Source organism: Glycine max, chromosome 9, assembly GCF_000004515.6.
Source record: "Glycine max cultivar Williams 82 chromosome 9, Glycine_max_v4.0, whole genome shotgun sequence".
NCBI lineage: Eukaryota > Viridiplantae > Streptophyta > Magnoliopsida > Fabales > Fabaceae > Glycine > Glycine max.
The window spans coordinates 42,437,698-42,464,190 of record NC_038245.2 but is presented as its reverse complement, the minus strand read 5'-3'; the positions used below and the strand labels follow the sequence as shown (position 1 = coordinate 42,464,190).

The 26,493-nt window shown below is 29.8% G+C and overlaps 2 protein-coding genes across 2 annotated transcripts; both read left to right on the top strand.

Moving 5' to 3' along the window:
* The first annotated feature begins 6,821 nt into the window (after positions 1-6,821).
* Positions 6,822-9,533, top strand: LOC100776640 (probable polyol transporter 6). Its single transcript, XM_003533341.4, has 3 exons — positions 6,822-7,200; positions 7,605-8,279; positions 8,499-9,533. Exons 1-3 carry the CDS (start codon positions 6,945-6,947, stop codon positions 9,197-9,199), a joined length of 1,632 nt encoding a protein of 543 aa, XP_003533389.1. The 5' UTR covers positions 6,822-6,944; the 3' UTR covers positions 9,200-9,533.
* A 3,883-nt stretch (positions 9,534-13,416) lies between these two features.
* LOC100795428 (uncharacterized) lies at positions 13,417-14,584 on the top strand. Its single transcript, NM_001317456.2, has one exon. It carries the CDS (start codon positions 13,718-13,720, stop codon positions 14,447-14,449), a length of 732 nt encoding a protein of 243 aa, NP_001304385.2. The 5' UTR covers positions 13,417-13,717; the 3' UTR covers positions 14,450-14,584.
* Positions 14,585-26,493: the final 11,909 nt, after the last annotated feature.

Below are 26,493 nucleotides of genomic sequence, written 5' to 3'. Positions count from 1 at the left end.
CACTAAACTGGGTGGCTTCACTTAGTCATCAAACATGTTTTTTAATTTTTAGGGTGTAGGGTTAGCTTTTAATAGTTTATTTAAGTGATTTTATACCAAGAGTAAGGTTTTAGGATTTAGGATTTAATAATTTTAATTTTATATTAAAGACTAAATTATAATTTTGGTTCCCTAATTTTTCAAATCTATGATTTTGATCCCCTTGAATTTTAATTGTAACATTTGGTTCTTTTATAAATGTGATTTTGATTATCCTAATAGATTATCAACAAATAATTCTAATTAATTCAGTTATAATATGTGAAAATACTTATAAATTGATGTATATCCATATATTCTCTAAAAATACTTAAAATCTTATGTGTCTGTTTTTGGACTTTAGAAATTAACTGGTCGCAGTCCAATTTAATTCCATTATTATCTGGTTAAGATGAGGTGGAAAAGCATAATGACTAAGAGCATCTCCAATGGGAGGTGCTTCCATGATTTCTTAGGCTAAGGAATGGTTTCTTATGAGTTCTTCTGCATTGAAGCATAGTGATGTGACAAAGTGCGTTTCTTCATTGCTAAGAATAGTTTCTTATATAAGAAACTCTAATATTTAAATTTCTTGTGATTTCTTACGATTTCTTGCATTGGAGTACAATTTTACATGAGTTTCTTATGAATGACATGACACTGCGGGACCACAAAAAGTTATGCGGAGACCACAAAAAGATGATTAAGAAACCCATATGAGTTTCTTGCATTGGAGATGCTTTAATGATTAAATGTGTGCTAGGCTGTTTTTGGGTTGCTGCAACTTTACATTGGTATAATTTTGATCATGACTTTTTTTTTCTTTCCGAGAATGGAGTATTTTGCTTTTAACTAATAGTATATTTTTGTTAAAAATTATTAACAATTAGATTGTGTGAATTTTTTAAAAATTATGTAGCATTTTAATATTATAAATTTTAACCTTTTATGATTATATAGTTTAAATTTAATTTTCTCTTTTTTTGTATAATAATATGTGATCAAATCAACCTTATTTTATATTTATATTTTCTGATGATTAAAAAATGTCATCAAACTTCTGATCGGAAAAAATCACTTAAAACTTACTTTTATAAAATCAAATTTGACTTTCAAAAAGTCGATTTACCCTATATAAGTATTTTTTTTAAACACTATTTTGATAGTTTTAAAAGTAGAATATACCATTTTGGTAAAAAATGTTCGTTGAATGTTTCATCATTTGGCTATTTGACTAGTATAATTAATCTCTTGACTTCTTAACAAAAACAAATTGGCTTGTCTACGTTTTTAATTTTTAATTTTTATAAAAGGCTTGTCTATGATTTTGGCTTTTTTATATTTATTGGAGTGCATCAGTGTTTGTCGGGTACATGCTTTACAGTGCTATTTGAATTTGCATAATACGCAAGTCGCGAGGCAATGCCCAAAACATCTCTAACCACACATCTACCAAAGTTTCTCTTTTATTTTTTAATAACATTTTGCATTTCTCTATAATATCACGTTATTTTTTATTTTAAATAACTCAATTAAATTTTTATTCCAAGTAACTCAAAAAAGTTTCTCGAAATGGATCACAATAAATCTATTTTTTTATATTTCATTATTCATATGTTTTTTAAGTTAATATATTTATATGACAACTGTTAAATAATAAATAAATATATAATAGATTTTACTAAAATAAAAATTAACTTTCAAAATTAAAATTGAAGCACCACCATCCACTTATTCATTAGAGCAACCTCCATACTACTTATCATTGAAACATCACCAAACATAATAAGACTAGCTGTTGAGAACAAAAATGTGTTCCACTTTGGGCCTGATATTAAGGGTGACTCATATATAACATATTTGGCGGAAAGAAATTAGGGAATAAAAATTGAGAAATAAAATTCATGTTTGGGTTATTTGGAAAATTTAAAGATGGGAAAGGATTTTGAACATTTTCAGCATTTAGGATTTGTCAATTAGGCATCCAATTGAAGTAAAATTGGGATTATTGGGATCCATTTTTGTGTAAAGAAAAAAGTATGAATAATAAAATTTAAGAGAATAAACAGATGAAATGAGATAAGAGAAATTGAGAGAATTGTTGTATAAAAAATGTAATCAAAATACATTATTTATAAAAAAACAAAATTATACTGTATAACCGTAAAAAAAACACTGTATAAGGATTGATTCAGTATTGAAATGTTTTTCTTATAGCAAATGTTAATTTGGATTACACATCCATCTCAATGGTAAAAAAAATCAATGTTACCCGCCAGTAAAAAAACAAAAAACAGAACCAACTCCAACACAAGTTTAATGAATAAGAAAAATAAACTAATATTATATTCATACAACAATCAAATTGATCCCACATGATCAATAAAAAATGGATGCTGCAGTTGAAACCCATTCCGTAAGTGGAACCCGCAATGACATGTCTTCAACTGTGTAATTTTTTCATTTGGATTTCTCTTACTATAGACATGTGTTGTATCTTTGGGCTCAAAAAATAAAAACACAAAAATCTATCAGAAGTTCAAGATACTCACGTTACGTCTTTAGAGGAATGTTTCGTACGAGTATAACACGTAATAATGAGTAAAAGTTTGAAATTATAAAATAATTTAAGTAGCATAGTACATGATCAAAATGTGTACGTTAATGAAAAAAAAAAACTACAGATTAACATATCCCTAAAAAAATTAAAAAGGACTTTTTTATTAGGTGTTATTTTATGTTGGCTCCTTTTAACAAAGAACAAATTTAAGTTGTTTAGTAAGAGCAACATAATATTTAAAATATTAAAAAAATACAAAAAAAAGTTTCTTACATATTATTCTAATAAGAATGACATTGATTGAACTTTTATTTAAAGTTTAAACCTCTAAATTGTTATATTTTAAACATGTTAGAAGGATATAGTAGAACATTTTAATATATGTAACATAATATATTATCAAAATGCTTACATTAATACAAAAAACTATACATTAACCGAAAAGATTTAACTCAATTGATTAACTAAAATATATGAATTATTGTTAGTCTTTTAATTTTTGTCTTCGATTCCTAAAAAAAATTACACACTAATATTTTTTTTTATAAAAGACTACACACTAACATAATAACTAAAATGATTAATAAAACAACACTCTTTGGGTTGTTTTAATTAGGTATTATTTTATATTGTCTCCGTTAACAAAGATCACAAATTTGAGTTATTTAGTGAAACAACGTAAAATTAAAATACTAAAACATATAAAAAAAATATTTCTTACATGTTATTCTAATAAGAATGACATTGATTGAAATTTTATTTAAACCTCAAAAGAGTATATTTTAAACATGTTACAAGGATACAGTAGAACAGCTATCGCTTCCAGGTCCAGCAATATTCGAAGTTAATTAATAATCACTTCGTTGACAGGCTTTCTTTTATTAAATTAGTATTATGTAATATAAAATTAGAGGAATATCCTCTCTGAAATTTGTGTTCAAATAAAGTTTGTCATCATCAGGTTGTTCTCCATATAACTTTCTCTTTGGATTTAATTTGTTTAAACTTTTTGCTATCATACTTCCAACAATTATGAAATAAAATATTATTATTCTTGCATTTTGATTTTTTAGATTTTAAACCTTTCTTCTGCTTTTTATTTTGTTTTCGTAAAAGATAGTTAGTTTATAACGAAGTTGTTGATCGAATGTTTGCTGTTATAAAATGTTGCGTTGCCGTTGATTGTATATATAAGGTAGCCGAATAAGTTCACAATTTGGACTGAAAATCAGATTTGTCTGAACTTGGTATTAAGTTAAATCTTCTTAAGCAAAGTGCAAAAGTATTAGGTTTAACAAATGTTGATATTCTGTAGTAATAATATGATAATAAAAAAATAAATACATAGACAATGTATTAAGTTAAATATTTTCTTATTGTCAGAAATAAATATTATAAATGTGTTATACAATTATACATACATAGTTAAGATTAAAATTTAGTGGTTACATAATAACATAAAAAATCCTGCGAATCTTTTTAATCTTAATCATTTAAATATGATTTAATAATTATATTTACGGTTTTTATTTTTTATAATAACAAAAACTCTCATTTGATACGTTACACATAAAAAAGCTAAATCAGTTGATAAATTTAACAAATGCTAAATCTGATGAAATAAAAATGTATAAATTTTTTATATAAATTTAATCATTATATTAATAGTTTCCGTGCAACAAATTAGTTTTATAGAATTTTATAAAACTTAAAAATCAATTGATATTTCATAATATTATATTATTTTTATATAAATATTATATTTTGAATATAATTTGTTATTGTTAAATTATATCTATGTTTTTTATTTATTTATAATTTAATATATATATATATATATAATTAAAAATATGCAATTTCACTGACTTTGACACGCGTTACACGCATATATAAAAAAATTTATACTGATATTTATATTATGAGGAGTATTAATAATATACTTTTTAACCCACACTTTATAATGCATATATATTATTAGTTAAAACTGTTAAAACTATAAAATCAATTAATAAAATCATTAAATAAGATGTGAGATTTATAAAAAAAATTAATTTTAGACAAATTTAAATTAATAATAAAATGTGCTTAAAAAAGTATATTATTTATATTTCTGTTGATATGCATCCAAGTTTAACAATAAATAAATAGATTTCGAGTTTCCATAATGTAAATCCAGCCACGCTAACAAAAAAAGAGAGAAAGGAAGGCCATAAATAAATCTACACGTGGTTTCTGCAAAGTCTGCTTCTCAGCCAGCAACTACGTGAAACGTCTGAAATTTGAATCGATACCATTTTTTGCATTGTCATGCTTCAGTATATATAATATTGCTGATATCATACATATTTGTCCAAAAGATATGCTCCAGAAAATGCATTGTTGACAACAGCCCTGAAATGGCAATAGTCTGGATTCCTTATCAGTTAAGAGGTTGCCACTCCATATTTTTAAGTTTATAAAGGCCAATTATTTGCAGGATCACTTATTTTTAACAATTTTTGTTGTCTAATTTTTTTTTTTCCTATGGGAGGAAAGATATAACAGATTTCATTTTAAATATGACTAGGCTAATCTAGATTTAAACATTAAGAAGATTGTAAATTTGCCTTTTGAGAGAGGGGAAGCCACGGTTTTTGGTAGCTTCCAATGATCTCTCTTCTCGGGTATATTAGGGTAACTTTGGAAGTTATTCCATTTAGTTTCTAATTTTTTTATTAGTTAAAAATTTGTTTGATTATTTGATAAATATTTTTAAAAAATATTTTTTATTATTTTTTTAATATTTTTATAAAAATTATTTTAAGTAATATTTTTTAAAATTATTTTCTAATTTTTTATTCATTTTTTATCCTTAAAATAGTTATTTAGATTTTCTTATTATTTTTTTTAAAACTTATTAGAAATATTTTATAAAAATAGTTACTGAAGTAACTGAAAAATATAAATAATTAACGTATAAGATTCTTTTGTATTTATACCTGAGATGATGATTTATTTAGGTTATATCTGATAAAATTAGTTCTGAAAAACTAGTTTATATAAAAGCTGAAAAACTAATTTATAAAATTAGAAGTGTTCGATAAAATTAATTTTTGAAATAGCTAAAAAATATAAAATGATAGAAAAAATAATAAAATAATAATTTATCAAAAAAAGGTAATAATCTACCAAAAAAGGTAACACTTAAAAAAATAATAAATACATCGATAATAAAAGTACAAGAAAATATAAAACACTAAAAGTTACTGTTTTAAAAAAATATTACTAAGTAGTATTTTAAAAAATGCTAAAATCTACCGAAAAATTACTAAAATAAATTTTTTTATTGAACAACTAAATAAATTCTTTAATTAAAAGTTAAATGAAATATTTTGTCAAACATAATTTTAATATTCTATTATCATTATATATAAAATTTTCTTGAATAAGTGATAATTATATATCACAAGTAAAATTAATTTCCGCGATTTATCACTTGAGACAAAAAAGTTGACTGATTAGGATTCAACCTAAGCGAAGCTTCAAAAAAATCCTTACCTAAACTAGACGGAGGAGAAAGACTTTCTGTTGTGAATAATTTGAAAGGGGGTGGGGACTTAAGTGCATTTGTGGGTATAAATGAATACGGAGCAATAAACATGTGCTGTTTTGTTCTTTTCACCTTGATTGGACACCACGTCCCTACAGAGTAATCTCCACGGTAAATTATTTCATAAATATTTGTTAAATAAGAAATACTAATTAAGAAAACTATTTATTTTTTACGACACAAGTATTTTTCACCCTAAATAATCATGCTTAAATGAAATAAGATCATATTTTTTTATGTAAATATAAGATAAGATCAATATAAATAGTAAAATTCTCTACCAAATAGTTAAAGCAACTAGGAAATAAATAAGGCTATTTAGAAGCAATTAACAAAGTTTATCGTATTTGACATTCTTATAACTGTTAAGCGTGAATGTATTTAAATAGAATTTTTTATTTTCTTTATTTATAAAAATTGAACATAGATATTAAGATATTTATAATATTCACACTTCATATTTAATCAACTTAACTAGATTCATTTTGTTAAATAAAATTATTTATTTAATAGTACTAACTATTTACTATTTAGAGTTAATGATGTGATTTTGTTTTCAGATTATCTTATCTTATTTTTAAAAATAATAATTTTTAAAACGCTGTGTTCTTGGCAAGAAAAGTATAAAACCCCGTTATTTTAATCAGACACTCATTGGCCTTTGTATTAATCCCCTTATCATTGTTATATTGTCAGATTTTTTTCTTTGATGAATTTTAATATTTGAGGCTCTGTGGTATAAATTTTTGAAGTCACTGTTGCTGTTCTGCATTAGAGATGGAAGAGAATTCTTCTCTGGAACACCATTATTACTACCCTCTTCCTGCTTCTTCTGCTGCTGCAGAAGCTGATCATCCTAATAATCACAATGATGGTGACAAAGAAGAGACTTGTGCAGAGGAAGGTAGATCTCAATACAAGCCTAACACATCACAGAATTATGTTTCATACCAAAGCAATAGGTCTCGCCTCAACGGATATGCACTTTGTGGTGCTATCTTGGCTTCCACAAACTCCATTCTCTTAGGCTATGGTGAGTTTCACAAATTCCTGTTAAAAGAATTCAATGCCTTATAGATACACAAATATACTTATAATTTATTGCCTTATAGTTCTGCTTTTGGTGCCGTTCTCCAACCAGAATTGAAGTTTTATCTCAGTAATTTGCATGATAAAGATTCTTTGTAATCCGCCTAATAAAGATTCGGATTGTATGTCAAAATAGATTATCGAGGTGAAAATTTTCAATTCTGATTAGAGAACAGCACAAAAAATACTTAAAGAAACTGCATTTTAAGTTTTGTCTGCATTCCAAACCCAGATAAAAAAATTGAGAAACTTTGATAAAAAGTTTTATGATTGTTGATGCAATTTTGCCAAGCTTCATCGTAAGAGTGCGTTGTATTGAAGGATTTTGATTTATGTGTGTGTATGCAGATATTGGGGTCATGAGTGGTGCTTCTCTTTTTATAAGGCAAGATCTGAAGATCACATCAGTCCAAGTGGAAATCCTTGTTGGGTCCTTAAATGTGTGCTCCCTGATAGGGTCTCTTGCATCGGGGAAGACTTCTGATTGGATTGGGAGAAGGTACACTATAATGGTTGCTGCCGCAACATTCCTGATTGGTGCTATTCTGATGGGTTTGGCACCTTCATTTCCATTCCTAATGGCAGGTCGTGTAGTTGCAGGCATTGGTGTTGGTTACTCCCTCATGATCTCACCAGTGTATGTTGCTGAGCTCTCTCCTGCTCTCACCAGAGGCTTTCTCACATCACTCCCTGAAGTCTTCATCAGTGTTGGCATTCTACTTGGTTATGTCTCCAACTATGCCTTCGCAGGCCTCCCAAATGGCATCAATTGGAGACTCATGCTTGGCCTTGCTGCCTTGCCAGCAATTGCAGTGGCACTTGGTGTGTTGGGAATGCCCGAGTCTCCTCGCTGGCTTGTAGTGAAGGGAAGGTTTGAGGAAGCAAAACAGGTTTTGATTAGAACATCAGAGAACAAAGGAGAAGCTGAATTAAGGCTTGCTGAGATACAAGAAGCTGCTGCTTCTGCTTTCTTCACAAACATTGACAAAGCAACAACTTCTTCCAGGGCCAGTCCAACAACAAGTGAGGCCTAAAACAAATTTTAAAAAAATATTTTACTTTAAGTGAGAAAATTCTATATTGGTCATTTTTGTCAACATATGTGACATTTTTTCTAATAAATGGCATTTTTTGGTTTATAAAAACTAAAAGAAAATGTATTTTTTGTTGATAGGCCTAAAGCACAAGCTTTTAGTTGCTTTATCTTTGGATCGGCTCTAACTTCTTCTGATGGTTCTTCAGGAATGTGGCATGGACAAGGGGTTTGGAAGGAATTGCTTGTTACACCTACTCACACTGTGTTGAGAATTCTTGTGGCTGCTATTGGTGTTAACTTCTTCATGCAGGCCTCTGGGAATGATGCTGTGATATATTATAGCCCAGAAGTGTTTAAGGAGGCTGGGATTGAGGGTGAGAAGCAGCTTTTTGGTGTTACAATCATCATGGGAATAGCCAAGACTTGCTTTGTTTTGATATCAGCCTTGTTCTTGGACAAGTTTGGGAGGAGGCCCATGTTGTTGTTGGGCTCATGTGGCATGGCAATCTCATTGTTTGTGTTGGGCTTGGGCTGTACCTTACTTAAGTTATCTGGTGATAACAAGGATGAATGGGTCATTGCTTTGTGTGTGGTTGCTGTCTGTGCTACTGTATCCTTCTTTTCTATTGGGCTTGGGCCTATAACTTGGGTCTACTCTTCAGAGATTTTCCCTCTGAGGCTAAGGGCCCAAGGTTCCAGCTTGGCCATTTCTATGAACCGTTTGATGAGTGGGATTGTGTCCATGACATTCCTTAGTGTTTCAGAGGCAATAACATTTGGAGGCATGTTCTTTGTGCTTGGTGGGGTGATGGTGTGTGCCACACTTTTCTTTTATTTCTTTTTACCAGAAACCAAAGGCAAGAGCTTAGAAGAGATTGAAGCTTTGTTTGAAGATCAAGCACATTGATTCTGACAGTAAGCTTTAGATTAAAAAGCCTTGATCTTTGTTTGAAGGTCAAGTCTTTAGAAGTTGGGAAAAAAAAATAGTGCTGTTGTCCAGGAGATTGGCACATGAGATAGTGGTTTAATTTATTGGTTTGCCTGACAAGGTACATAGTGGTTTATACATTTGGATATATACATTGAATAGATTATAGATAGACTAGCGCAAAATTTGACATACCCGGGAATGATTCTCTCCCAAGAAAAATTGTTTGGAAATTGAAGCTTGAGCTTCTCTGTTTCATTGGACAATGTATTTATTCAGGTATCTAATTTTTTACTCCGTGGGTGTATATGTCCATAAAAGCATATATATATATATATATATATATTGTGGCCACTTATATTAATGATGTTACTGTTAAGTCACTTCACAGTGAGAGAGACTCTTCATGAATTTACTGTAGCATGAGAATGAATGAAAGGGCATACACATTTCAAAATTAGCATCAACATCAAGTTGTGAGCAGATTCAGCTGAATGACTTCCAAGAATCAGAAATTGAATGCTTCCTTGCTACTTGCTAGGCCCCAGAGAGAAATTATTGATTTTTGTGGCGACTCTCCTTAAGAGGCAAATACAGATGAATTTTATTCAGATATAAATTGAATTGAATCCTGATTTCTATTTTATAAGAAATAAAACCATGACCCAGATGCCAATCTTATGGACCTTGTCCCAAAAGACTCCATCAACACCCTCTTTCTAAAGAGGTAAATACGGTAAATACAAATAATACACTTGGTCACGGGTATATTTATATCAATCAACATTTATCCTGGACATGTCCCTAGGAAAAACTTCATAAGTACAAAAGCAGGATAGACAAAATATAGACACATCAAAATGCATTAATCTCCAATTGTTTTTTCTTTTTAAGTAAAATTCAATGTCTCTAAATCACAAAGTTATTGTCAGAAAATGATTATGTCTCTTGATAAATATAAAACAGGTAGGAAAGTGATACATTGTGGTAGAGAATAATAGGTTGAAAAAGAAAGGGATGCATAGAGTGCCATGTGTGTAATGTATGAACCGTATCCTTAAGAATCAAGCACGAGTGTATTTAGATTTTAGACTATAGAGTCTAGCATTATGTTCCTTGTTTTCTGTGATGCAGACTGGTTCCAAACTTGGCTTGTAGGCTAGCCTCTCTGTTAGTAGTACCCTTATCAGATTTGATGTGTTGTTGCTTAGTCTTGGTCAAATTTTGGCCCAGGCAAGTGGCCAGTTGTTCTCTTTCTCAATCAACTTCCACTATTAGCTGTTTCGTTAGTAGTTATAGACAAGTGAAAAAATAAGTTTAAGGAAAAAGTACTTTTACAAAAGAATTAGGACTATTGTATTTATTTATTTATTCGTTGGATTGTATTGAAACTCATGTTATAATGATTTTAATTGCAAACTAAACATACACTTAATCTTGGAACGTTTTCTAATCTCTATCAATAGAAGTAGGCCTATCTATATACTTTCCTTCCTAACTATGCAAATGGGTAGCATCATCAAGTCAACAAGGACAATTATAAAAGAATTATTTATGAGTTTAAGATTCTCTCGCCGTCTCAAATCAGTCTTAACCAAAAGATTACCAATATCGAAAAGTGGGAAATTTTCAATAAGAGCCACACTAAGAATTACCTGTCTTAACATGAAATGAGAGGATAGGACAAAATACAAAATGGTACCTAAATCAGACCCTGTGCTACTCGTTGCGTTGAAAAATATCTATGATGAAATCGTGGGTCCAAATTCTGTAAAATAGCTGTAATATTTAATATTAAGACAATTAACCAAATATGCAAGACAACACATGTCCAAGACTGGGAAATAAACAAGGAGGAGAACGCATGGCCTTATTGTCAACGCCGTTCATCAAATCCGTGATAATAAGTTAAAAACAAAAGATGCTTAACAACAAAATTGAAACTCAGAAGAACTTGCCATTTAAGGAGTCATCTAATGTTTTTTTTATTGTTATTATTTACAAGATTTGAACCTCGACACTTTATTTGAGGAAAACTAAACTCTATTCTTTAGAGTTTAGACTAACAAATGCTAGTAAAAGGTGTTATTTATTCGTTGAATTTTATATTCTATGTATTAAGTTTCTGTGATAAAAAAAAAACATCAAATACACTCCTTAAAATATTTTTAGTTACATAAAAATAAAAGTATTAAATAATTTTTATGTTTACAATATAATAGATTTTTTATAATTTTTTTTATTAAATCTTTGATGTATAAGATAGTCAAATCATTATTTATATGTACAAAAAGACTTAAAGAAATCATTATTTTATAGCTTTCCAAGGAGAAATTGTGTGCATAACAATATTAATTCCTAACAAAAGGGTGATTCCACATACATTCCGAAGGACAGAGGTGTGATTCTTATCACTTATCAGCAATGAAGAACTTTCTGTGATGTGGAAAATCTAAAAGGAGGTGTTTTTTTTTTTTTTTTTGTGAAGTAAAAGTAGGTGTTTTGGTCATTAGTCAAAGCGCTTAGTAAATGAAAGAAACAAATATCGTTATACTTTTAGGTGAAATACAACATGCTCTTTTTTAGATTACGTTCAGATGCATAAATAATGAGTAAAATAAAATAAAATATAAATGAATAAAATTGTTCCACTATTTAGGAGGTGGATAGAATGAATAATTTTATTATTAATATCTTATATCCTAATGTCTAATAAATATATGCTTATATTAACTTTATGATTAAATCATAATAATTTAAGACATATATTAAATGATAAGAAATTTTATTTTCATAATATATCAATATAATAAAAACAAATTTTGTGTTTGGTTAGCTAGGCTAATGAGCATAACCAATGATATTAAAACAGAGGTCTGACAGCAATATAAAAGTTTTACAGGGATGCTACAAAGGTATATCATAGGTTCTGATTTCTATTTGTCAAAAAAAGGTTCTGATTTCTAAATGTGACCTGTGAACAGTGATTTCATAAAGTCAAAATAAATGAAAATAAAATAAAATAACAGTGCATATGCAGTTGTTCAGCATCGAAGAAAATTGATATTGACCTGACTATGGTTACCCAAAGAAACGTCCCACACCACACCCGCACGCACCCATGTTTTCTTCCATTATTACATTTTAATTCCTCCGTAGAACCACTTGCTTCAGTGTGTGCATATAATTAACACACACACATGACCACATGGAACCAACCACCCACACCAACATTAATCCTCCTTCATCGTTATGATTATGAATTATACCCTTTGACAATCAAAAGGCAAAAAAAAAGTTAAAATTTCTCAACAAAACAAACAAATATTATGTCTATGTAGATGTGTATGCTAAAAGATACGAGAATAATAACGAGTTATATTTTTCTTTATCATAATTATAGTCTTATAGGAAAAAAAGTTATAAAAAATACGTATAAGAATAGAATTTGTTGGAATAATGCTTTTTTATGGGTTACTCGTTAAAAACTTGAAATTTACCTGATATGCAGTGAAAATACATTGGTGTACTTAACGTGTGAGGTCATTGTACACAGTCACGTGTAGAGTAAGTTACAGGCCTTTCAAGAAAGCAGTCTACATTAAAAAAAATTGTAGTCAAGCAAGCCTTTTCTTTCCCTTGTATTCAAACTTTTAGCAGTATCCAACTTGTCAAAACAAGTGCTAGTTAATTAAACGTTTCACAAGTACTAATTGAATACGTATTTCTTTTTGTCTGATAAAAGGGTATATTTAACCGAGAGAGTTAGAGACTAATTCATGGATATACTAAGATTTATTTAAAGAATTAATTTCTTTCAATAGATGTTATTTGATAATACAGACATAAAGATCGAATCTCTATCCATATCAACATGGTTTTGTTGATAATTGGAATACGCATATGAAGCATGGTGAATTAAGACAAACAGTGATGTGATTAGTGATTACTGATCAGGAGAAAAGATGGCATAAAATGTAGGAACAGAAACTGTTGAGGAAAGGTCCAATTCAACAACCACCATCCCCTTTCATTTTCCCAAGGAGGCTACATACCAACTCCATCAAAAGTAAAGGCAACGAAACTTACAAAACTAGTTTATGATGAAAAAGGGATCACTATCTTCCAAGTTTGGAGATTGTGGGGTCCAGTTAGGAAGCAGAAAGAAAAATGGGACAACACAAGAGCTAGAGTGTGAAGACAAAGGAGAACAACAAAAGCATAGGAAAGAAAAGGGAGTTCCCTTGATCTTCCAAAAGGAAAAAAAAAACTAAAGTCTCTTTTAATGGCTCCTCTCATTGTGTCAACTTTATAGAGAAATCTTCACTGATATATATCATCACCTAAAAAGAGATACATTTACACATTCTCAGAGGTAGATACAAACTTTGTGTCCCTTATCTGCATCATCAGAAAGTACCAACCAGAAAATCTCATTTATAGTTAATTACATACATAGAGGAAGTGGTAGTACTAGTAGTACCCTTGCCATCACCAATGTTGCTAAGTTCCATTTCCAGCACCAAGAAGTTCTTCCAAAAGACTGTAAAGAACTTCAAGTCTTTCTTCTCCCCAGGTAATTACCAAAGGCTTCCCAAAGCTTCTCCACACAGTAAATTCTCTTATTCTGTGGCTGCTGCATCATCAAGCGCCATGGACATGACCAGCAACACAAGCTATCAAGACATGGAGAAGTTGTACACCGATTTCTCTGACCAATGTGAGTCAGAAAATGAGAAAGCAATTAGGAGAAGAATGAAGAAGAAAGCTGCTTCTTCTGCATTATTGCCATCGAAGCAAGAAAGTGAGGTCTATAGTGGAAGCTACATTAGCTTGTCCAATGCAAGGCATGCTCAGAAGAAGAACAAGGTTGAAAAAAAAGAGGAAGGTGGTGGTGGTGGTGGCAACAACAAGAGGAGCATAACTATTCAAAAGGGAAGGCAGAAAGAGTCATCATCATCATTCATGTCTATGTGTATGAAAGAACACAGATACTGCATGGTGGAACAGAAGCTGAGGGAGTTGGAGATGTTGGACATGAACAATGTGGAATATGTATTGGACATTGAAGAGGTTCTTCATTACTATTCTAGACTCACTTGCCCTGCATATCTTGAAATTGTGGATAAGTTCTTCTTGGAAATGTACTCAGAGTTGTTTGGTTCATCATCTATGTGGCATGCTTCACCTCGCAGTGTTAACTCTAGGCTCAAGATCAGATATCAGTGAGAGGTGCTAGGTTATCTGTTTTGCTTTCTCTCTTAATAGTATCCTCTAAAGATCATTTGACGCTTTCTTGAGTTGATTCTATATGTGTTTGTTGACCTTAAGTTTCATGGATATATGGTAATAGCTGTTTGTGTTTTGTGTGACCGAATAATTCAATAGGTTTATTTATTTTGTTCATCTTTCATTGTTGATCAACGCATTTCATTATTGACCTTATGATCAATTTTTTGTTCTGAAAATAGTTCAGAATGCTTTCTGGAAATTGCTGTGTTTCTGATAATAGCAATATTCTTTTTTAGGAGAGTTTGCTGGGTGGTGTTTCTTGAGACTGAGATGTGATATGAAATAATTAAGTGTTTTTATCTGCTCTATCTGTAGGAACCTGAAGAAAGGCTTACATGCCATTTTTGCTCTTGTCCAAGACACTTGTAACTACCTGTGGTTTATACATATTTTTGCTCTCTCTAAACATGGTAATTTATAGTTTGGTCTATTTAAGATTGTGTATGAGTTGGATTGGTTTAATTTGGATTTAAAATAAAATCAAATTCGATCCAATCATATTAATTGGGTTGGTTTATATATTCGTGTTTTAAAAGTTTTTTGGTTGACTGTCAAAAACAAATTCCTTTTGGTTAATACAAACTAAACCAATCTGAGAATAAGTTGGTTTGATTTGAGTTATCGCATTATGATAAAAACAAGTTAAATCTTTTTCAAGTATTATTCTTCACTTGTTGTCTATGTTTTATATAAAATATTTAATTTATATTAATACAAGGCGATATTCTTTATTCTTTGCCAAGTAGTTATATATTTAATTTTTCTATAGTTACTATACCTTACATAAATTATTAATATATGGTAAAAAAGTGCATAACAAATAAGACCAAACTATAACACTTGGTAATACTAAATAAGATCATAAGATAAAAATGAATTAAAAAAGTAGAAGAAAAATATAAATTTTAAAGTTTAAAATGTATTAACTTAATTTTTTTAAGAACAAAATTGATCGGCTCGTCGTGATAGCTTTGGTTGAAAACGAAATCAATATGAAAACTGAACTAGCTATAATTGGTTTAGTTTATATTTGAAGTAAAAAAGAATTAATTCGAACTAATTTTATTTGTTTGGTTTATATTATTGGACCCATCGGGTATATTTGATTCGATGATCAATTTATGTCTATTATTTTAAAAAATGAAGCCTTTATTTATTTTTTCACGTAGTCTTGTTTTATCACTTTCGTTAAAATTTGTTGTTATATCTGGGTAAGCATTCTGTGTAAATTTAATGAACATTGAGGTAAACATTAGACTAAAAAACGAGATTGAAAAGTTCACTATATTTAAAGGTGCTTTAACTAAAGCAACAAATTGTTATATTTAGATTAAATAAATACATATTTAATTTGGTACTCATACATCATATAATAAGCACACGCAACTTTCAAAGGTTTTACTCTTGCAGATAGTTTTCTTCGACTAAAGAACTCTACCTTTGGACACAATTTTCTTCCACTTCAAACCCCCAATTTAAGCAATTCATTGGCCCAAAATCTATTACTTTAGCTAACGGTCATTAATCTTCAGTGTTGAGTAGGGGTGATTTCATGGGTTTTTACTTTAGTGACAAGAGGAGTGCTAGTAATACTATATCTAAAGTGAGGTATTTAGAGATCGTGGGAAGGAAAGAAAAAAAAAAACTTTAATGGCTCATGTTAATAAGGTGGGGGAGAAGGGAAATGATTTTAAAAAAAGATGTGGATAAAGGTAATTCAGGTATTATAAAAAATTCAAAAAATATGTGGGAGTATGAAGACTAAAAATAGGAGTACATGTATAACAACCCCCTAAAACATCCGCATATACTTACCTATGGGCCAATTCACAGTGTACCGCGTCTCGAACTTGCTATGGGTCGGTCCAATGGGTCTGGAAATGGATTCTTATAGACCTAATTTAGCCCACGGTGAGTACAAAATTTTGAACCCCAATTTTCACTTATTGGACTCATAAAAGGCCTAAGCACTAACGAAAGATAATGGTTATTTACATGCAAATGCCATTATTTTCTATTTGGGCTATATATGCTCTTTAACGTAAGTAGTGGGAAGCAATGCATGTGCAATTGGATACTGTCACATGGAGGAATTAATTGCTGTGTGAAAAGTAAAAGATGCACACAAGCACATACACTAGAATTGAAAGAAACGTCCAAGAAGTTGAGGATGAATTGCATGACTAGTAAAGTAAGTACAAAATTAAAGGTTTTCCACTAAGCATGTATGGTGGATCCCATATCATCTTCCCACCTACTAAGATCAAGGAATTGAAAGGAATCCAAGTGACAAGACACATGCCAATGATCATGTTCCAAGAGATATATATTGTTCTTTATGTGCACCTGGCCTCCTTCTTGAGACAAAAGAAGATTCCACCGGTATCCATTGATATTCCAAGAATATGGGGTCAATATCACTAACAAAAGTGACTCCCCTAATGAGTTGGAGTCTCCCCCTTCAACCAAACAGTAGGGGAATGAGGAGGCTAGACTTTCACTACTGTCTCACTCAAATGGCTATGTTATGATAAAATGGAATGGAAGAGCTAGGAGTCAATTTAGGGCTATATACTTTCAAGGAATATTGTTCTTGCCCGCTACTATCTAGGTATGTTAGATTAGAAATTACCATCATTTCACAATTGACCTCATTGCTACCACATAGTGCTACTCTCTAGCTTTAAAGGCATTAATGGAGCTTGCATGATAGATGGTCACTTCCTTTTCCTCCAATGAAAAGTTTCCCTAGCTAGTTACCTCTATGTCGTACACCAAGCACTCAAAGAATATCAAAATTTGATGAGAAATTTTCAAGACTTCATGAAACTTGTGAAAGATACATAGTCTTGTTGACTAAGACATTGCCCACCTATATAGTCTATCACTATGTCATTATTATCAAGGATAGATTCCTCACATCTAGCTAGCTAGAAACATAAAAGATAATAAAGGGTGATAATTATGAAATTTGAGTTAATTTGATAGTCAATTTTAGCTAAGAATGATTGTAATTTTTTTACTTTATTGTTGTTTTTAATGAAATAAAAAAAATTAATATCTTTGCAGTTCTTGATTAGCAGAAGTTAAAAGAAGAAAATTTCAAGTGCTTTGGAAAAAAATTAATGCAAAAATTGGAAGAAGAAGCCTTGAAGAAAAAATTGAAGATTGTGACAGCTCGCTTAACGCATAAGACAGGCCCAACATATCGCCTCGCTTAGCGTGAAGAAGGCTCACGAAGAAACCCAAAGGCGCGCTTAGCGCGAAAGTTCATGCTGTGTGAGGTCACGTGAAAATTAAACTACCTTAGGCCTATAAAAAGAATAGGAAGCAGAAGGGAAAGGCACAACCTACACACCGGGACAACACCACCCCGGAGACTCAGAGCTCTATAATAAATACATCCTAAGTCTGAGCATCTCTAATAGGAAAAACCATCTATCTATGTCCATTATCCCCCTTCTCCTCCTCTATCCATCTATCTTCTTCTATCCACATCAGCCCCTAAATTATAAAGTCTCTCATAACAATGAGAGGCTAAACCCCCTTAGTTAGAGTTTGGCAGGCCTAAAAAGCCAAAAAAAATGTATTATATGCTTCATATCTATCAATGCAAATAGGTGTTTTCTTTTATATTATTTTTTCTTATTTTAATTTCATGTATTATTCATCCTTGCATCATCTTTACGGGTTAGGTGCTCGAAAGGGGATAATCCTTAGTAGAAATACAAGAAAGGTCTTATATGCATTAGTTTTAAGGATTAGTCGCTCGAAAGAGGATAATTTCTAATAGAACTCAAAGGAAAGAATATCTTAATAAAATCATTGTTAGACATAGAGTGATTTCATTATGCACATGCATCAAAATAAACATTTAGAATTAGAACTTCATGTATGTTATCTATTGAGTCTTTGTAAAGACATTTGAGAGATAGATAGATAAGATATATTTGTTATCGTGAGACATCAAAGACAAATATTCTAATAGATGTGGGTAGTAAAAAAAAAAATCTAAAATAATACATCTTAGATAAATAAGACATGCTAGGTCCCAACATTATTACATTATGCATTCATCTTTTTTTTTCATTATCTTTATCTTTTACTTTTCTTTTCTTATCTATTTTTTCTTTTACATTTTTATCTTTTATTTTAATTTCTTATCTCTTTAATTTTTATCTTATCTCCTAATATTTGAATTTAAATTTCTTATCCTTCATCTCTCTTACTTTCTTTAAATTTCATTTAAATTCCTTATCTTTTTCTTGTAAATTAAGTTTGCATTAATCTAAGTATAAATAAAGTCTCTGTGGATTTGACACTTGGATTTTGGAGTACTTTACTACTTGTGACCGATGGATGTACTTGCCAATGAGTTAAGAAAAGGTAAAGGAAACTTATTTGGTTATTATCAACCATGTCACGATTTCGAGACAAAATCAACGGATGAGATCATTTTGAGTTTCGAATTAATTAATTAAATCCCGTTCCACAGCTTATAAAAGTAGCTAGATAGAAAACTAAATTAATTTTAATCTAATCAATGTGTACAAGTGTTTTATCGTGTTGTTTGAAAGTGAAACTCGTTTGTTGACAATTGTAGAAGAAGAGGCGTCGATCACAAAACCCTTGCTTGGGAGTGTTTGTACGATTTGACATATAGTTTTAGAGCATATATATGCACGTTTTGATTTGTCATTGCACTCTGCAGGAGCAAGTTTGTTTTTACTTTGTCTTGCTACATAACTTCCTTTTCTCTTTTATTTTTTTATTACATGTCCTTTTGGCGTTATTATGATGACCCGTAACAAATAACAAACTGATCTTATATATCTAAGAAGTTTAATATAAATATTCATTATTATTCAATTATAAATCATTTTTTGAATTATTTTATTATAATTATTTTAAAAGTTAATAATTTATTATATATAATAGGTTGTAATTAAATATGTAAAAAAATTTATATATATAAAATGGGTTATGACAATATTGTCATAATCCGTCTTCTCATATATAAATTCTTTCCTGAAAGTGGAGGAGAGAAAGATAATGAGATTTCACGAAAGTGGAAATTGAATGCAACATGTTAGGTTTGGAATCCCCAGAACATGTGGAGGGAGGAATGGTGTAAAATGATGTACAAGACAAGTTGCAAGTGGCGTGGTCCATGGAAACTGTCCCTGGCTGGCTGCTTCAAGAGGAAAACCCTTATTAAGTGTACAAAGATGATCAGTACCCATCTACAAATTCTTTTCTCAGGACTCTCTCTCTATCTTTGAAAAAAGAAAAATGTTAAACGTGAGATGCATAAGTGGAGGGAAGAAAGAGATAGAAAGAAAAAAAAAAATAGAATGCAAGTGACTTGTAAGAGAAGTTAAATGTATGAATATAAAACTCTTTAAAAAAGACACCTACTCAGCTACTCTTTTTACCAAGTTAATTAGGGATTTTTTTTAATATATCCATTGTGTGAAAATTCTCATGATGTATATTACCTTAGTTATATGCACTATCAAAGTTTTAAATTACGGTCAAATCGAAATTGTAGTTTTGTCCCGAGCTTTAATATTGTGAAAAATTATGAACAAATACAAGTAATGTAACACTCCATTTTTTAGTATATGAATAGAAGAATGAGAGATAAATAGTAAAAATAAAAGAAGAGAAAAAAAATGTAAAATAATATTTTTTTGTGTGTGTGTGAAAAGAGATAGTAAATATACGATAATAATAATAATTTCTTAAAACCTGATTACCTTTCACTAACCATATATCCACAATTTGTGTTTAGTATAAAAACACGTAAAATTTATTTTCCATTCACGGATTCAAATTTTTAGTACAATAATAAGAGGCTCCTGCACCAAGAAGTCCTTTTTATGCTAATTTTCTATAGTGGAAGATAATGGTAACCTAGGTAAACGACTTGACACTGAGAGAGAGAGCTAGTGTGTACCCAAGAATCTTTGGTTCCATATACGTGTATATCCCTCTTCTCCTATTTTTCTTCCTTCCTTCTTTCTCCATCTCTAATGCTTCTGACGATTGGTCATGCTCACACTCACACGCTCACACGCCTGCATGTCTTGCCCCTTTCATCTACACGTAATAAAGTTGCAACACAACCACTAACCAAGGTCCGTTTCCATGCCAACCTTCGTAACCATCGTGCTGGTGGCCATTTCTTTTGTGTGCATAGATTTGGCAAATATCTCTTAATTTGTACTACAGGACCATTATTAAGTCCCCCATAATTTTGCTCTTATGGCTATATATCAAAGCATAAACAATCTCCGAGATCCCGGACAAACTTGTTTTAGGGTATACTTACACTTACTTAACCCGCCAAACCTCTAAACAAATGATGCAATATCATTGTTTGTCACGTCACGTCCATGAAAGTTAGATTACGTCTCAAAGCTTCTCATTCATATATATAGTTTATGTACATCAAGTTTTCACTTTGTATCAATTAGGGTTTCTACGCTTTTAATTATGTCGGGTGAATTTTGATCATGACCAAACACTGATATGTTAATTTGCTTTGAATATTTGTATCCGCAAAGTATGGATATCGATACTCAATATTTTATCGATACGTATCCGTGAAATATATGAGCCTTTAAAGTATATTACGATAATCCAATATAAGTATGTATATTAATTAATGAGTTTAATATTTATGCACAACAGTAAAAAATAGTCTTACAAATTCATCTAATCATAAATTATTACAAATTCATCTAATCATAAATTATTATTTAAATTATTTTAAGAGATAACACATTTATTATATATTCAATCTGGGTTATGATAGATGATTTTATAAAATTTCTTACACTCTTAATACATAAATTTTTTTCTTAATGAATATAGAAACAAAGAAACATTGTTGTTTGATGAACCAAAAATGAAAATTATTTTCTTTGTGAATGATTTCAAATTTTCAAGAAAGGAATCAGATTGATGATAGTATTTCTGTGTAAATAGTAGAAAATAATTTACAATGACATTGATTTATATTTTTGTTCGTTTTTAGTAATGTGTAAGAAGTATGTTTTTAATTCAGATTTGCAGATTTACATTTCAACGTAAATCGTAATAACTGAACAAACCAAAAACTAAAAAAAAAATATTTTCATTGGATTGAATTGAATTTTGATTTCTAAAGTTAAAAATTGATCCAATCCAAAATCGATTTGAGAATCAGGTTGTGTATTCAAGATTGTTCAATAATTAATTAGCTTTTATATTTTTAACTATGTTGTGAGTTATATATGAAGTGTAGTGGCCTTTCAAAAAATATATATGAGGTGCAATTAACTAGTAGACTAATTTATGTATCTTATAATTTATGTTAATATTTGTAATCTTTTGAAAATTCGAAACCAATTTATTTCAAATTGAAATAAATTAGATTTGATTTTAAAATTAAACTAATTGAACGGTCAAGGAATAGAAAATGAAGTATTTGAATCTGATAATTTTTCTCTAAAAACTAATTTATTCCAATCTACTATTCCTAGTTAATTTTATCAATTAATCAATTGTTATAATTAAATTGATAATTTTATAATTAAAAATATTTAATAATTAAAAATCATTCTAAATAATTGATTAATGTTAATCTATAAATATTCTTAGACAATCATCATTATTCCTAAATATTCTTACCCTATCAATGCATTCTTACACAATCATCAGTATTATTTTAATTAAGCAATGCCGACTTAAGAGTTGAAGCTTCCATAACACTTACAATATAAGCATTTATTTGATAACTCTCATTTTCTTCTTATTATAACTTACCAAAAAAAAGGGAGCCTCAATGAGTATTTACACTGTGCGGGTATTTTGCGTTCCAAACTTGACTTGTAGATTGTAACTTAATAATTAAGATCATAAGCAAAAGGTATGTCTGACATATTTGCAAGTGACATGCTTTTGATGATGAGCTATCTTATAGTTCTACGTACGTTTCTTTTCCTCCATATATATATATATATATATATATATATATATATATATATATATATATTATGGTTGGGCAAAATAGTAACGATCCTAGTGTAATAGCGCAAATTAAAGTCATCGTCAGTGGTCATGCATTCCTTCGTCAAAACTAATGGCAAATGGTCCTGGAGAAAGATATAGAACACTGATCAATCATATGGTTATTACAATAAATCTCTTTTGGACCACGTTTACTAAAGGCAGCAAATAAACAAATACAAAATGTATGGTATAGATTGAAGAGCATGTGCACCAGCATCCTGTACACCTGCACTGTACAATATGCATGAAAGCTGAGTTGGGGTTAATTTTCTATGGTGTCACGTGCGATTTGGACCATATATACGTAAGTCCTTCGACCCTTAATGTCATCTGGTTGACAGTTTGGGCTCATGTACCAGCTAATAATAACTACACAAATTTGATCAAGTATGTTGTTTTTCTGTATCTTTTAATTTATAAGAAAGTGATTGCTTTGATTAAATATGTTGTTTTTTAAGTATTGTAATACAGCTTGCATTATTGTTTGCACTTTGACAACGAAATGCATGTTTACCTTCGATAAGATTATATAAATTACTGGCTATATATCCTTCCATGATAAAATAAGAAATAAGTTACTGACGCGGTTGGAATAAGATAGGATGTACATTATATAAACTTGATTGAAAATAAAACTTAACTTCACGAAGTCTTTAAACAAATTTGACCATATAAGAAAAATACTTTTGAAAGCTTGAATTAAATCAAAGTCATTGATTTCGTCATGTAACGTTAAACTAAGTACACTCAAATGTGTTTTATATGCTTGTTTCATTGAAAGTATGAACTTTCAGCATCAATCTGAAAAGTGTTTTTGACCTAAAAGTGCATACACACAATCATCTCAAGTTGAGTGTAATGGTTGTCTCAATCTTTAGTCCTTATGCCATCGCCGTCCCACCCTACCTTCATTACAATCACTACATTATCATTATCACTATCACAGTTCTTGGAATAGATAGAATAGGATACTACAAAATCAAATTCGACATCCTTTTCTTTGAACATAAGAAATTTCAATGCATTAGTTTGAAATTGGTTGTCACTTTAATGCCCCCATATATATGCAATCAAGCCTAGAGAAATAAAAGAAGTTGGATATATCTTTTTCTAGTATGGAATCACATATATCGTTTACCAAAAAAGCAATTTAGATGTGCTATGGTCTAACAGAGAAAAGATTTGAAAGGTTTAGTGGCGGTTGTGTGATTTGCTTTCATTTTATCTGTATGGTTGCATAGAAATAACATTATTTTTAAATGCAATATTGCAAATGTGGAGCATGTTATGAACGTTATAAAATTTAGGTCTTGGTTTACCAAGTTGAAAGGGTTTTCTTTTTTCCTTTTATGAATGGTCTATGAACCTTATACTTGACATGAAAGCCATATAGGCAGTATGAACTTTGTATGTGGATTTGGATACCACTCTTAATATATGTTATTTTGCTGACAAAACAAGCAAAAACAATTTATTTTGAATTATAAATTTTGGAACGACATGAAGATATATGCTAAAAGTTAGATATATTTATTCTTGAAAAATCTTAATATCCGACTTAATTAATATCAAAATAAATATGCTAAACATTATTTTACTAAAATAAATAAAAATTAAGGAATGTGTTCGGTGGAAATGGCAGAGATACAGTCCTATTTCAAAGATCTTGGTCAGATCTTAATATATAATTGCGGTACAAGGTGTCAGGAGTTGCACCTGCAAGCACTCTGATGTCTAAGTCGGTATTTGAGAGAGAAGAGTGAATGAAAATAAGATTAGCGCAAACTTGAGTTCATACCCGAGGTGCTTATTTATATACTTGATTTTGGAGAAAAAAGTTAGTTAGGCAGTTACTTTACGTATATATGATTTTTTAGTACAAATTTACACATGGGATAAAGTATTCTTTATATTTTTAATTAATATTTTTTTTATTTTCCTTAAAAAAATTGATGATATGATAAATATTTAGGTCATATCCCAATGCCTAAAATTAAATATTTTTATGTGAGAATATTTTTTTTACTTATAAATTAAATTATTACCCAAATATATAGTAAAAAAAATAATGTGAATAATTATATGAAAGTCTCCCAACATATAACCCTGCTATATGATTCAGACAATGTATCCTACTAAAATGCTAGTAGGGCCAATCTATAAAAACCAAAAGAAAGATGTTAGTGGGGGAGAGGAAACGTGCTCAAATCCAAAAAGAGAAGAGATGGATGCATTATCTTGAGGAATCATTGCTCATATCTTGGCTCTTTTCTTTGCTTTGATATCATATGAACATAATATTTTTATTTTTATTATGATGAATAAGAAATCAATAATATGGGATATATAATAGGTTAAGGGACAAAAGAAGATAAAGATGGGAAAGAATTAAGGGGGTTGTTAAGGATGGAATTAAGAAAATTCATGGGGCAGGCAATAATTAGTAGGGAACACTTTTGGTGGTCCTGTTTTGGATTGTACCACTGGAAAAGGGGACCCTTGATGCTGATAGTCTGCAATGTTTGTGTGTGTGTGTGTGTGTGTAGTGTAGTGCAGGCTGCAAGGTTGGAACTTACTCACTGTTGATGCGTATTCGTCTTCATTGATCAAAGGCTTAAGATTCTTTGTGTGTAATAAACTCACCAACACTCTTACTCGGTCGGAATAAAACACACCAACATATCTTTATCTTAATACCGTAACTAACTTTCTCCTTTATAGCTAAAATTGTCATTTTCAATTAAAATCCAAATCATTTGTGGTTTATCTCTTTTCTAGTAATATTCTGTACGAGCTAGAGAAAAGCAAGGGGTTTTGTCTAAACAATAAATTAATTATTAAGTCCTGTGTACTATGTATAACTAGTGTATTTACTTGCACTATATATATGTCTGTCTGCTATATTTATATAAAAAAAAACTTAATAATAACGAATAGTAAAAAAGTAATGATGGGGATCCTCAATCCGTAGGATAATTGTCTTATAAATATACCATAGATAGGCAAGAGTAATTGATCGATCGTAATAAAAAGATAACCAAGACCAGCGATAGCTTAGAGATTTGAATCTTAATTAAATTTTGTACCCTGAGGGCTTTGCCTAGCTACTTACCACCCCAATTAGAGAATTAATCTTATAAATTTTTCTACAAGGATTTCCTGTCAAAGACCTAACAAATAATAATAATAACAATTATTATTATTATATAAAAATTGACATAATCAAGTAATTGATATAATAATTATTTAAAACTCCATAGTTGAGTCAATAAGAAATATATTATGTAAGTTATACATTAAACAAATCTTAAGTTTAACAACAGCAATATGTAATTAGTTAATTTTTCTCTCTCACACACGCATGTGTGTAATTTTTTTTTAATCACTAAACTCTCTAAAGTTTGGATGAAAGTGAAAAATGTTCTAACATTGGCTTAAATTGTGGTTAATAACAACACACCAAAAACATTGTGGTTAATATGCCTAAACCCACGAGCAAATCAAGCAACAAGGGATAAAAGAGTTTAGTGGAAAAAAAAAAAAAACAAAGTATAGAGGCGTAGGTTGTCAACGTGTGCAACCATAAGGAAGTAAAGTGGGATTTATCCTATATGTGTATTTTCATTTCTTATAAAATGAAGTTTAAGGTATATAAAAAATTAATTTAAATGCACTAACAGTTTAAAAATATTATGCTATTATTCAATCATAAATTATTCTATAAGATAAGATTATTGTTTTTGTAATAATTAATTTAAAAATCATCTAGAATAATTTCTGTAAAAAAAAATTATATTGATATATAGTGTACTTATAAAAAAATAAATGTACATTAAAATATAAAAGAAACAATCATTTTAAAAAACTGAATAAAAAATCAATTTAAAAATGAACTTGTTAAGTATAGATTTAATAACTCTATT